At 32.6% G+C, this 13,127-nt stretch overlaps 1 protein-coding gene across 2 annotated transcripts in view; it reads right to left on the reverse strand.

The window, feature by feature from the left end:
- grk4 (G protein-coupled receptor kinase 4) overlaps positions 1 to 12,599 on the reverse strand; it is a 39,308-nt gene extending 26,709 nt beyond the window's left edge. Inside the window, exons 1-2 of one of the 2 annotated variants that reach the window (XM_048197284.1) lie at positions 12,207 to 12,599; positions 1,872 to 1,967 (exon numbers count right to left, since the gene is read on the reverse strand). In XM_048197284.1, coding sequence (XP_048053241.1) covers positions 1,872 to 1,967; positions 12,207 to 12,258 — 148 coding nt within the window. In that variant the 5' untranslated portion in view covers positions 12,259 to 12,599. The remainder of the gene's footprint in view (positions 1 to 1,871; positions 1,968 to 12,206) is intronic. The other variant, XM_048197283.1, reaches the window with a different exon arrangement.
- Positions 12,600 to 13,127: the final 528 nt, after the last annotated feature.

A 13,127-nucleotide genomic window follows, 5' to 3' on the forward strand; every position in this document is an offset into this window, starting at 1 on the left:
GCCAAGATGGCAACAGCCAGCTATAGGTTTCAAAAATGCCCTTCAGAAATCTACGGGTGACGTCACGGACACTATGTCCATATTTTTTTTTACAGTTTATGTATTTAAGTAGCTTTTATAAATGTGCCTTAGAAAAAAAACTGGTGTGCATCTTGAGACAAAACAATGGCTCTGGCATATTTTAAGATATGTCAGTACAATTACTTTCAGTTCAAACATGCATTTTAGACTGGGACTAGCTTAAGCCTTGTCTGTGAAACCGGGGGTTAATACTGTTAATATTAAAAGTATAAAATGTTAATTTTATGTTAGATAATTTCTCAACATATCTAATAGATCTCAGATAAAACATGAAATTTGTGCCCCTAATTTATAAATAAAGTCACCGGACACAATGCATTCATGGAATGTGCTAGAGAGGGTGGAAAATCATGAAAAACCTAATTCTGACTGATTGAGGTGCAAAGCCCTTGAATGACATTTTTGTAGACCTTAAGGAAAAAACAAAATGTTTTAAATGTATGACATGACCCCTTTAATGAAATATTTCCTCTATATACACACAAAAAGTGCAAAACTCAGCATACAGCCACAACACTAAATCACAGTGATGCTGAGCAAAGAGCTAAAGCTGAGCCCTTGTGCTGCACGACTCTCTGGAACGTTATGGGTCTGGTGCATTCTGGGCCAAGAGGAAACAGCCTCAGCCGGGACTTCCTCAGTGAGCCAAGGTCTACAGCTGTCTGACGCAAACACACACACACCTGCCCACACACCAGCATAAATTTATAACTGACAGAAACAATATAAACCATGTAAACCTTTTAATGAGGAATACACTAGTAAGAATGCTTTGTTTAGTGAACCACAAAATAAACCAATCCTTTTAAATTATAATAAATATTTTAATATGTACTACTATTTTTAAGGTGCCCTAGGTACAACAAGTAAAAAAACCTTTTTGTTAATTAATTACTTATGGATCACAAATATGGCACAATGGCATCTGTAACTAATTATTTAACTTAAATTAATGCAATAAATTAATTGAATTGAATTAATTGAAAAAATTTATAAAAAAACAAAAACAGAAATACATTTGCTTTTAGGTGACCCTATATGTGCTATTTGCAATGTTAAAAGAGTTTTCTATGTGTCAGCCAGATGGGCAATGCTTAAATAACATCAAACAGCACTAATGAGAGAGGATTTAGCTTGAATAATTTGATTTTAGCATTTAGCATTTAAAAAAAAAAAAAAAATCAATGTGATCGGAGGGTATCAGACTGCACCTGGTCCCTGCATGACTAGGAGTGTTTTTCTGTATACAAATATAAACAAATTGATGTTTTTAATACCTTGAAACTAGGGCTGTCAATTTAGTGCAATTAATTATTAAAAATTAAATAAAAAAATTAAAACATTAAATACGATAAAAAAATGAATGCAATTAATCACGCCCCCTGACCCAAATCTAAATAATTCTGTTTAGACGGATTTTCCTACCATCGGAGCAATTCAACCTCGAAGTACCATGTTTTTGAGTCCACATGCAACGTGCCTGTATAGGCCAGTGATCGGCTTATGTTCAATGATACAGAATAAAACAAACAATATTTTGACTTTCAAAACTATGTTTTGTAATGTCTATTCAATTATTTACACATTTGCCACAATAATGTAGGCTAATGTTTTTGAATTATCTTCATTTGGGAATAAATTATTAATGTTTTTTTCTCATCATATAATGATGTAGTTAGTTGTGAATAATTTGATTAATTAGATTTTTTTTATTGCTTTACAGCCCTACTTACAACATATATTCTGCCAAAGCTCATTTCTGAATGCTTTCTTTCATAAATCTCTCTTACCAATAGTACGTCTAAGTTCCTCACATTGACTGATATGAGGCAGTTTGAGCATCTCCTTCCATTTCTTGCTTCGCCCATTCCGTTTCCCTCCTCCTCCTATGAGAGATAAAGAGAGAAACAATTATGATAAACTCAATGCAAATTACAATCCCACTGTAATTTGGGAATTTACTATTATTAGTATGGTTAATCCGTGGTTAAAACACATAAACACTGATTTTTTTGGCACACTTATTCCACGAGTGTGAAAAAAATCCACATAAATCCCCACACACACACACACACACACACGTGTATATATATATTTGGATTCTTTCTGGTTCTCAAATCTGATTGGCTGAGAGACGTACAATATTGTAGTGATAACAGCACTCCTATCTTTTCACCGCTTGTGTCACTCCGCTTGAAATGACTGTCATGGCAGCCGAGCAAATACACCATATTTTTTACAAATACTTCACTTGTTGTACCACAAACTGTTTTTTTGGCGTGAATGTAGTTGTTTAGACCTGAAATATGTGACTCATATTTAATAATAGCGCCTATTTTACAATTTGCTTAGACATTTTCAGAGATGCGAACTCCAGGCCATAAGCGGCCGTTCAGTGCTCGTGTACCCGCCGAGAACAGCTTCATCTCAGCCAGTGCTTTGGGGATTTGCTGCTGACTCGTATAGTGGTTAAACATGAGATATTCATTTTGGGTACATAAAATGGGCAGTCTTTGGTCTTATTAATCTATTGCTTGTTCTTGAGCAAATCGAATTGGGCTATGTTAAATTTAATACTTTAATATTAAGGCTATATTTAAGTTGCATCCTGTAGAGCACTGCTTTTGTATGTTTGACTGAATTGTACAATTGTGTTTATTTCCTATTGTCATTTATAATGGCTATTGTTGTTAATTTAATTATTGTTGTTCAATAAATATTATTTTATATAAATAATATGTAGTATTTGGTATTGAAAAAAGGTTCTATTAGTGTGTAATATTAATTGAGTGAAAGTTACATTAATACACCATTAGATAGCAGAAAAATTATGAGTGAATGAGTCAGTCACAAGAGACTTAAATTGAACACTGGACATTTGTTTTGGAAAATTCCCTTAACCGTAAAAAAAAAAATATAAAGATCGTTTTCTTCAGCAGACATTCAAATGGATTTTTATAATGGATATAATATTATGGACATCAACCTGAAGAATGAATGCTGTATCAGACACAGGCAACGCTCGCTCAGACAATCTCTCTCTCTCTCTCTCTCTCTCTAATACTGTACAAAATACAATGAGTTTCAATGAAGGGACTCAACGTTCCTTCGTTACTAGTTCTAAAGTGACGTTTTAGAACTAGTAACGGAGGCTTGGTCCAACTGTCAATCCGTGGCGGAAGGAAGTAGTTCTGCATAAAAGAGGGTTTTAAAGACACTTCGTTGTTATTTCTTAATTATTTACTTACTTGTGCCGTCGAAATGTTGCATAAATGCAATACAACACTTGTAGCCGTGCTGATTACCTACGGCCGAATCACAGCCGTGCTGATATACAGCCATATCGCACGACTGTGTGATATTGCTCATATAGTAAATCATAATATATAAAATGTTTAAAAATTAAATTAATAAGCCCTAGTACACAAGAAACACAAAAAAAAAGAGAGAAAAAAGAAACATATGGATGACAAACATAAGAGATGAGGCATTTAAATAGACTACAGACAGAGTCAAACAACAATAACAACTGTTTTCCAGAAATCCTTTTTTCAGTCTCCAATCACTTTTCATTTTTTCAAACAAACATTCCTCCATACATCTGGTAATCAATACTATCACGAATGCACATTGCCTTAGAGAGATCATGACAGCTGGCAAACTTTGAACCTCCAAGATAGTATGAAGTAATCATACCTTGTTTTCATATAATTGTTTAATGCAACACTTATGGAGTGTACAAGAGCGTAATCAAAATCTTTCCGTCTTGAGGTCAAAATGTAGAGAAAGCATTCCTCGTACCCAGGAAAAAGAGTTTTCCTCAAACTGAGGATTGGAATGAGAATAGTTTATCCTCCAGGATTTACTGTAATTTCAGTGACTGCAAATTCCAGCCACATTACAGACAGACTTACAAGTCATGCTCTTGAAAAAACACATACGCACACTCACACAGAGAGAGAGAGAGAACTGCTGGCCTCTGAAATTACCCTTGGGGGTCAAAAACATTTAGGGTAATTATTCTGGGTCTTATTGTTTGTTTAATTTCCATATGAAATCCACAGCAAAGCATTTTGCAATCAAGTCTGTCAATCTGTCCAAGACTGCGGCAGTTGTTGGTTTATGCACACATGCATACAGATGTCTTTGGCCGTTGTATCCCATTTCACCTCACTGTTTTTTAATGCACCTCACGCTATGAGTGCCATGTTTTGAAAGGAAGTTTTAAAGGGATACTACACCCAAAAATGAAAATTCTGTCATCATTTAGTTGTTCTAAACCTGTATGAGAGTAACCATACAGTAAAAAATGTGGGTAACCAAACAACTGCTGGTCCCCATTGGCTTTCATAGTATGAAAAAAAAAAAAAAAATACTACGGAAGTCGATGGGGACCAGAAACTGTTTGGTTACCAACATTCTTTATATATATTTTTTACCTAATTAACCAAATTAACGCACAAAATTTACTGCAACATATGTAGAGGTTAATAAATTGATTGTGATTATTAAAATCATCTATATATTTAATATAAACAACAGTCTCTCCTAATCATAATTAAGATCTAACATGTTAATTCACACAGCACAGACGAACATTGTCTGACATGTTCATTCTTGCATTTGATTATACATTGACAACATATCACTCACTCAATACTAATGCAATAACATGCAAACACACACAAAACCACTGAGCTGTTTGACCGGTCAAACTCTCACAGATGATACACATCTGTTCAATCTACACTAAAATCTACAAGGACAGATTTTAGCAACCGCTGAAGTGAGACAAAGAAAGAGAAAATAATAAACATCCTGGTCAAGACAAATGTCTGTCTAGTGTCTATGCAAGACTACTAGTAGTTTTTGGAACAGTTAATGTAAAGCTAGACAAGCATATTTTCTGTATTTACATAAAGGCACAACAAGATAAACAGGAAGAAGCGCAAGATGACTGGCTGAAAACAAGGCAATCTCATAAACACTCTTTGCCTACAGACACGCAATAAGTCCAACTATTTCCTCGTTATTTGACAAACAGACGTACCTTAAAAGAGACACAAAGTTTATGCTGTTTCAGCATTCCTCAAAATGTATTTGGGAAGTTGATATGAAATACTTTTGGAAAGTTGGCATGACCTGCTGTACTCCATCTAAAAATATTTTAAACAGCATTGCGCTTTGAATAAAAAACAAATTACTATGCATTCAGCATTTATGAGGTGATATTAATTGTGAGATTACACCAAAGAGGTGTTTAAAAAAACAGTGGAAAATCTTAAGAGAAACTTAACTTTGTACATTTGTATAAATTATAAACCTAAAATGTATAAAATCTATCAATTTTAACCAATAATCTAAATTGAAACAATCACATCAAATGCTAAATACCTAAATCAATTTATGAAACATTTCCATTTGTAAGCTTTATTAATGTAATAAGCTTAGATGACCTCAGAAATGCAGTTACCTTAAGAATAGCCTTATTTCGGGGAAAAAAAAAAAAAAAAAAAAAAAAAACACTAAGCCCTATCTAAGAAAACTGTGCACAATATGTTACTTGCTCTAACAAAAATTGTGAAGAACATCTAATCAACTAACACCCTCAAAGAAAAGAGAAAGCTTCTGACGCAACCGTGAACAAAAAGGCCTTTTAAAGAAGCTGTGGTTCTCAATCTTTTTAACTTAGGACCACCATTGTCCAAGACCATATAAAGCTCCCTTCACGTGTAGTGTAGGCGAAGATATTTCCTTGGGTACTTCTGCGACTACTTCCATCCTTTTATTAACAGAAACTAGGAGTGTAAGTTGATTAAAATAATTAACTACAATTAACACTGTGATTCCAGTAATCAAAGTAATGATAGATTATTCGATTAATCTATCATTACTTTATGATTATTCCATTGATTTATCGGAATTTTAAGATTATTCGAATAATCTATTGATTATTTTATTTCTATTATTCGGTTGATGTATTGGTTGATTTTTTTTTTTTTTTTTTTTTTAATTTTCTCAACATCCAATCAACAAGCAATGGAGAGAACCAGTTCACACACATTTTTATTTTTTGATAATCTGCTACATTCGGATGCAAGTCGCAATATGGAAGTCACTAAGAAAAATAGTCCATTACGACACCGAAAACAATGGTCCTAACAGCAGGAAAAAGTATGCATCAATATTAACGTGTATTATTAGTTACTTATTTAAAGTTGTAGTTGGCTAACATGTCCTCGGCGCTTTCTTTTTTAATTTCTACCCAAATTTTTGTCCTCCAAATGATGATTTTGTTTTCTCTTGTAGCCATCTATCAAAAGCTTTATGCACACCAATATAAAGTTGCGATGAATTGGAAGTACCAAGAGATCTTCCATACTGTGACATACATTTTAGTGACTTTAGCAACTTCCGTTTCATGGCGACTTAAAGCAGCCAAAGTGAATGGTGAAGTTCTGCATACATTCGGAAGATAGTTAATAAATTTGAATCAAAATGTCCCAAGTCAAAATAAAAAAATAAAAATGCATGAATGAATTGTTCATAAAATCTATAACATACATTTCTTTTGAAAAAAATGGGGTGAATATTAATTTCATGCCAACTTTAAAATCTATACTGTCATCCGAAGTCATTTATTACAGTTAGCATTCGCAATAAACGTCTTGATTCACAAACTTGCGTTGGCGCGAAGAGCGGGTACACATGACATGAAAGTAGTGCCGGCAACTTGCCATGGGCAAAGGTGAAATATCGGCAACATGCGAAATAGCATACTTCCCTACTATATAATAGGCGAAAAACAGTATGTGACCAAATGAGTATGTCCGATTTCTACGGAAGAGGATTAGGGCCAATCAATAATAAAAATATAAAACCATCTTGAGATTAAAGTCATTATTAAGCGAGATTAAACTCGTTAAATTTCGAGAAAAGAAGTCGAAATAAAACCTCATTAAATTCTGAGAATAAATTTGTTATGTTTCGAGAAAAAAATATCATTAAATTTCGAGAAAAGTTGATATAAAATATCGAGAACAAACTCGTTAAATTTCGAGACAAAGTTGAAATAAAATATCGAGAATGAACATTAAATTTCAAGAAAAAAGTAGATAAAATGTCGAGAATAAACACGCATTCGAACAGTGTCATATTCATCAGGCCTATGACATGGCCTATGACATGACAGAGTTAGATCACTTAGTCAAAAAGTTTAACGTGGCTTAATGCATTAACAGTGTTATTAAAAGAACTTATTAATAAACCATACTATGTGCAGATAAGCAGATGAGTGCCATGTTCATTGCATACTAAAAGAGGACATTACAGAGTTAGATCTCTTTAGGCTTTCTTTTAGTAACAAAGATACTATCCGCTTTAGCTAATTATGTATATTTGTCTGTTCAAGCGTAAATATGCGCTCTCTCTGCGTGCGCTATATGGATGAAGCACTATATGCACACCAGACGCGGCGCGTTCTCAAGTTCAAGGCAAAACAGTCAGTAAATCTAATCACATACAGACAAAAAGTTAACTTCAAGAATGAAAAAAGCGGCGTCCATATGTTTTACTGTAAATGTGCAAACAGAAACAAAAAGGACAAGCTATATCTAGCCTACATAAGCAGGCTTACAGGTGTATTAAATAGGCACAACAAAAAACAGGCCTATAGACTATTGATAAATGTCTATACACAGTCTTCCAGCCTATAGGTGAAGTCATTATGTTTATCTGCACATAGTATGGTTTATTAATTGTTTAGAGAATTTGATCTTTTAATTCCACTGTCTTAGTTTGTACATTAAGCCACACTATCGGTTTTCTTTATAAGGCACGTTATGGAAGAAAATGTGTAATTAAACATGCTGCATTCATATGTGCTCATCTGACTGCTTATCTGCACATAGTTTGGTTTATTAATAAGTTGTGTACAGAATTTGATCTTTTAATATTACTGTTAATGCATTAAGCCACGTTAAGCTTTTTGACTAAGTAATCCAACTCTGTCATGTCTTCTATCAGTATGCAATGATCATGACACTGTTCGAATGCGTTTATTCTTGACATTTTATTTCGACTTTTTTCTCGAAACATAATGACTTTATGCTCAAAATTTAACGAGTTTATTCTCAACATTTTACTATCAACTTTTTTCTCAAAATTTAACAAGTTTTTTCTCGAAACGTAACGACTTTATACTCAAAATTTAACAAGTTTATTCTCGACATTTTATTTAGACTTTTTTCTCGAAATTGAATGAGTTTTTTCTCAAAACATAACGACTTTATTCTCAAAACATAATGACTTTATGCTCAAAATTTAACGAGTTTATTCTCAACATTTTACTATCAACTTTTTTCTCGAAATTTAACAAGTTTTTTCTCTAAACATAATAACTTTATTCTCAAATTTAATGAGTTTATTCTCAACTTTTTATTTTGACTTTTTTTTCCTCGAAATTTAACGAGTTTTTTCTCGAAACATAACGACTTTATACTCAAAATTTAACAAGTTTATTCTCAACATTTTACTATAAACTTTTAAGTAATCCAATTCTGTCATGTCCTCTATCAGTATGCAATGATCATGACACTGTTCGAATGCGTTTATTCTTGACATTTTATTTCGACTTTTTTCTCGAAACATAATGACTTTATTCTCAAAATTTAATGAGTTTATTCTCGACATTTTACTATCAACTTTTTTCTCAAAATTTAACAAGTTTTTTCTTGAAACATAACGACTTTAATCTCAAATTTAATGAGTTTATTCTCGACATTTTACTATCAACTTTTTTCTCAAAATTTAACAAGTTTTTTCTCGAAACATAACGACTTTATACTCAAAATTTTACGAGTTTATTCTCGACATTTTATTTCGACTTTTTTCTCGAAACATAATGACTTTATTCTCAAAATTTAATGAGTTTATTCTCAACATTTTACTATCAACTTTTTTTCTCGAAATTTAACAAGTTTTTTCTCTAAACATAACGACTTTATTCTCAAATTTAATGAGTTTATTCTCAACATTTTATTTTGACTTTTTTTTCCCTCGAAATTTAACGAGTTTTTTCTCGAAACATAATGACTTTATACTCAAAATTTAACAAGTTTATTCTCAACATTTTACTATAAACTTTTAAGTAATCCAATTCTGTCATGTCCTCTATCAGTATGCAGTGATCATGACACTGTTCGAATGCGTTTATTCTTGACATTTTATTTCAACTTTTTTCTTGAAACATAACGACTTTATGCTCAAAATTTAACGAGTTTATTCTCTACATTTTACTATCAACTTTTTTCTCAAAATTTAACAAGTTTTTTCTTGAAACATAACGACTTTATTCTCAAATTTAATGAGTTTATTCTCAACATTTTATTTCAACTTTTTTCCCTCGAAATTTAACAAGTTTTTTCTCGAAACATAACGACTTTATACTCAATTTTACGAGTTTATTCTCGACATTTTATTTAGACTTTTTTCTCGAAATTTAATGAGTTTTTTCTCAAAACATAACGACTTTATTCTCAAAATTTAATGAGTTTATTCTCAACATTTTACTATCAACTTTTTTTCTCGAAATTTAACAAGTTTTTTCTCGAAACATAACGACTTTATTCTCAAATTTAATGAGTTTATTCTCAACTTTTTATTTTGACTTTTTTTTCCTCTAAATTTAACGAGTTTTTTCTCGAAACATAACGACTTTATACTCAAAATTTAACAAGTTTATTCTCAACATTTTACTATAAACTTTTAAGTAATCCAATTCTGTCATGTCCTTTATCAGTATGCAATGATCATGACACTGTTCGAATGTATTTATTCTTGACATTTTATTTCGACTTTTTTCTCGAAACATAATGACTTTATTCTCAAAATTTAATGAGTTTATTTTCGACATTTTACTATCAACTTTTTTCTCAAAATTTAACAAGTTTTTTCTTGAAACATAACGACTTTATTCTCAAATTTAATGAGTTTATTCTCGACATTTTATTTCAACTTTTTTCCCTCGAAATTTAACAAGTTTTTTCTCGAAACATAACGACTTTATACTCAAAATTTTACGAGTTTATTCTTGACATTTTATTTCGACATTTTTCTCGAAACATAATGACTTTATTCTCAAAATTTAATGAGTTTATTCTCAACATTTCACTATTAACTTTTTTTCTCGAAATTTAACAAGTTTTTTCTCTAAATATAACGACTTTATTCTCAAATTTAATGAGTTTATTCTCAACATTTTATTTTGACTTTTTTTTCCTCGAAATTTAACGAGTTTTTTCTCGAAACATAATGACTTTATACTCAAAATTTAACAAGTTTATTCTCAACATTTTACTATAAACTTTTAAGTAATCCAATTCTGTCATGTCCTCTATCAGTATGCAATGATCATGACACTGTTCGAATGCGTTTATTCTTGACATTTTATTTCAACTTTTTTCTCGAAACATAACGACTTTATGCTCAAAATTTAACGAGTTTATTCTCGACATTTTACTATCAACTTTTTTCTCAAAATTTAACAAGTTTTTTCTTGAAACATAACGACTTTATTCTCAAATTTAATGAGTTTATTCTCGACATTTTATTTCAACTTTTTTCCCTCGAAATTTAACAATTTTTTTCTCGAAACATAACGACTTTATACTCAAAATTTTACGAGTTTATTCTCGACATTTTATTTAGACTTTTTTCTCGAAATTTAATGAGTTTTTTCTCAAAACATAATGACTTTATTCTCAAAATTTAATGAGTTTATTCTCAACATTTTACTATCAACTTTTTTTCTCGAAATTTAACGTTTTTTCTCGAAACATAACGACTTTATTCTCAAATTTAATGAGTTTATTCTCGACATTTTATTTTGACTTTTTTCCCTCGAAATTTAAAACGTTTTTTCTCAAAACATAAAGACTTTATTCTCAAATTTATTGAGTTTATTCTCTACATTTTATTTCGACTTTTTTTTCTCAAAACATAACGACTTTATTCTCAAAATTTTATGCGTTTATTTTTGAAATTTTATTTCAACTTTTTTCTCAAAATGTAATGTGTTTTTTCTCGAAACATAACGACTTTAATCTCAAGATGGTTTTATTTATTTTTTTATTATTGCTTGGCCCTAATCCTCTTCCGTAGATTTCACAGTACTCATAAAAGAGTAGGCAAAAAGTCTGTATGACCTACTACGATGGACACTTTATCCCATGAGGCCATGGGAGAGGACGTGTGAATGAGATTGAAGCGACGCAACTGACGATGGTAGGTCACATGATAATGACAATATGGCGAATATAGTACGTCCAAGTGATGCAACTGGCACTGGTAGGCCACGTGATAATGACAATATGGCAAATATAGTACGTCCAAGTGACGCAACCGACATTGGTAGGTCACGTGATAATGACAATATGGCGAATATAGTACGTCCAAGCGACGCAACTGACGCTGGTAGGTCACGTGATAATGACAATATAGCGAATATAGTTCGTCCAGATTATATTCATACTACACACATTCATACTATATAGAACATACTTTTTTTAGCAGTTACGAATTAATTAGTACTTATTCAAAATAAGCACCTACTCAAAAGTGCAATTTGCCACTCTGTTTGCCAGTGATTATACAAAAACACATTTGACCGCTCAGTGATACGTCTGACCAATCAGAATCGAGTCATCCAATAATACCCAATTTATCACAGATAAGACCAGGTCCAGCAAGGAGCAAGCCGACTTCACTCATATCACAGTGTACTCCTTTGTGCGCAGATAGAGGGGCAACCTTGCGGCCTACAACTGCAGTTCAACCTCCCTCCCAGGTGAAGAGGATGGGTGTACACTGCGGTCTCTGCGTTATGAATCCAGGGAAAAATACATAGTAACCTCCATTAGGGGTCTGACAGAGGAGACTGAGCATAGGAAGTGCGTACTAGCATACTAAATGAGATGCTATTTAAGAGAGAGCACTCATTCAAGACTGTATACAGATGTGGCGAATGTAGTTATGTCCAATAAGACGCTGGATTCAGCCTCGTCCATGATAAAGTTAATACGGCATTCATTAAGGGATAATTGATTGCGCCATTGCCCGTCTCTTACCTTCCCTCGCCTTCAGCAGCACGGTGTTGGCCACGATATTCTCAATCTCCATTGTCAGAAAAAAGATCCCGTGCAGTCCCGATACATTTCACTTAGGAGAAAAAAGACGAGGACGGTCGCGCTGTTGGTGGTGGTGATGATGAGGATGATGATCGGTGGTGAGGATGGTTATGATCGGCGTGAATTTGGCGTTGGCACATTGCAGGTTAATTGTATTTCTCCATATCTCGCTGTTGAACCCCCCACCTTTCCGCTCGCCGTGGACATGTACTCTCTCTCCCCCTTGTTAGCATTCAGTGCTCAGCAGTCCTTCCTGTCTCGAGCACTCGCTTACACCGTCAGCTCTGGAGGAGGAGGGATCATCTTACAACCAGAATGTAACCCACAATATTTGCGAAGCCTATAGCCTACAATACTCAATGTATTTTATATATGCTAAAATATTACGTCCCAGGTGAAAAAAATACTATAGTAGTGTTTTTGAACCATACTATAGTAAATTGTAGTATACTGTATAGTATTTACAACACTTTGTTCATGAATGCTACAGCATACTGTAGTATACTTTAGGTTTTACTACAGTAAACTATACCCTAAAGTTGTAGAAAACTTAGTTCAGTATTGGGTAAAGTAATTTATAGTTGATATATTATTACAGCAACTATAGAAATTAATTCAAGTACTTTACTATAGTATGGTTCAAAAACACTATAGTATTTTCTCACACACATACTCAGATTTATCGTCCATTTCATTTACCCTGCAAAGACAGGGCAGATTATTGTGAACAATATCATATCTCAGTGTGGAAACCTCCAGATAAATAAGTACAGAGTTTGATTTATTTGACAGATTTTTTATTTATTTAAATAGTTGTTGGGAAACTATGGAGTTTTACTGATGTTAGTAGGCTAGGCTATT

Source organism: Megalobrama amblycephala, linkage group LG7, assembly GCF_018812025.1.
Source record: "Megalobrama amblycephala isolate DHTTF-2021 linkage group LG7, ASM1881202v1, whole genome shotgun sequence".
In the NCBI taxonomy this organism is placed as follows: domain Eukaryota; kingdom Metazoa; phylum Chordata; class Actinopteri; order Cypriniformes; family Xenocyprididae; genus Megalobrama; species Megalobrama amblycephala.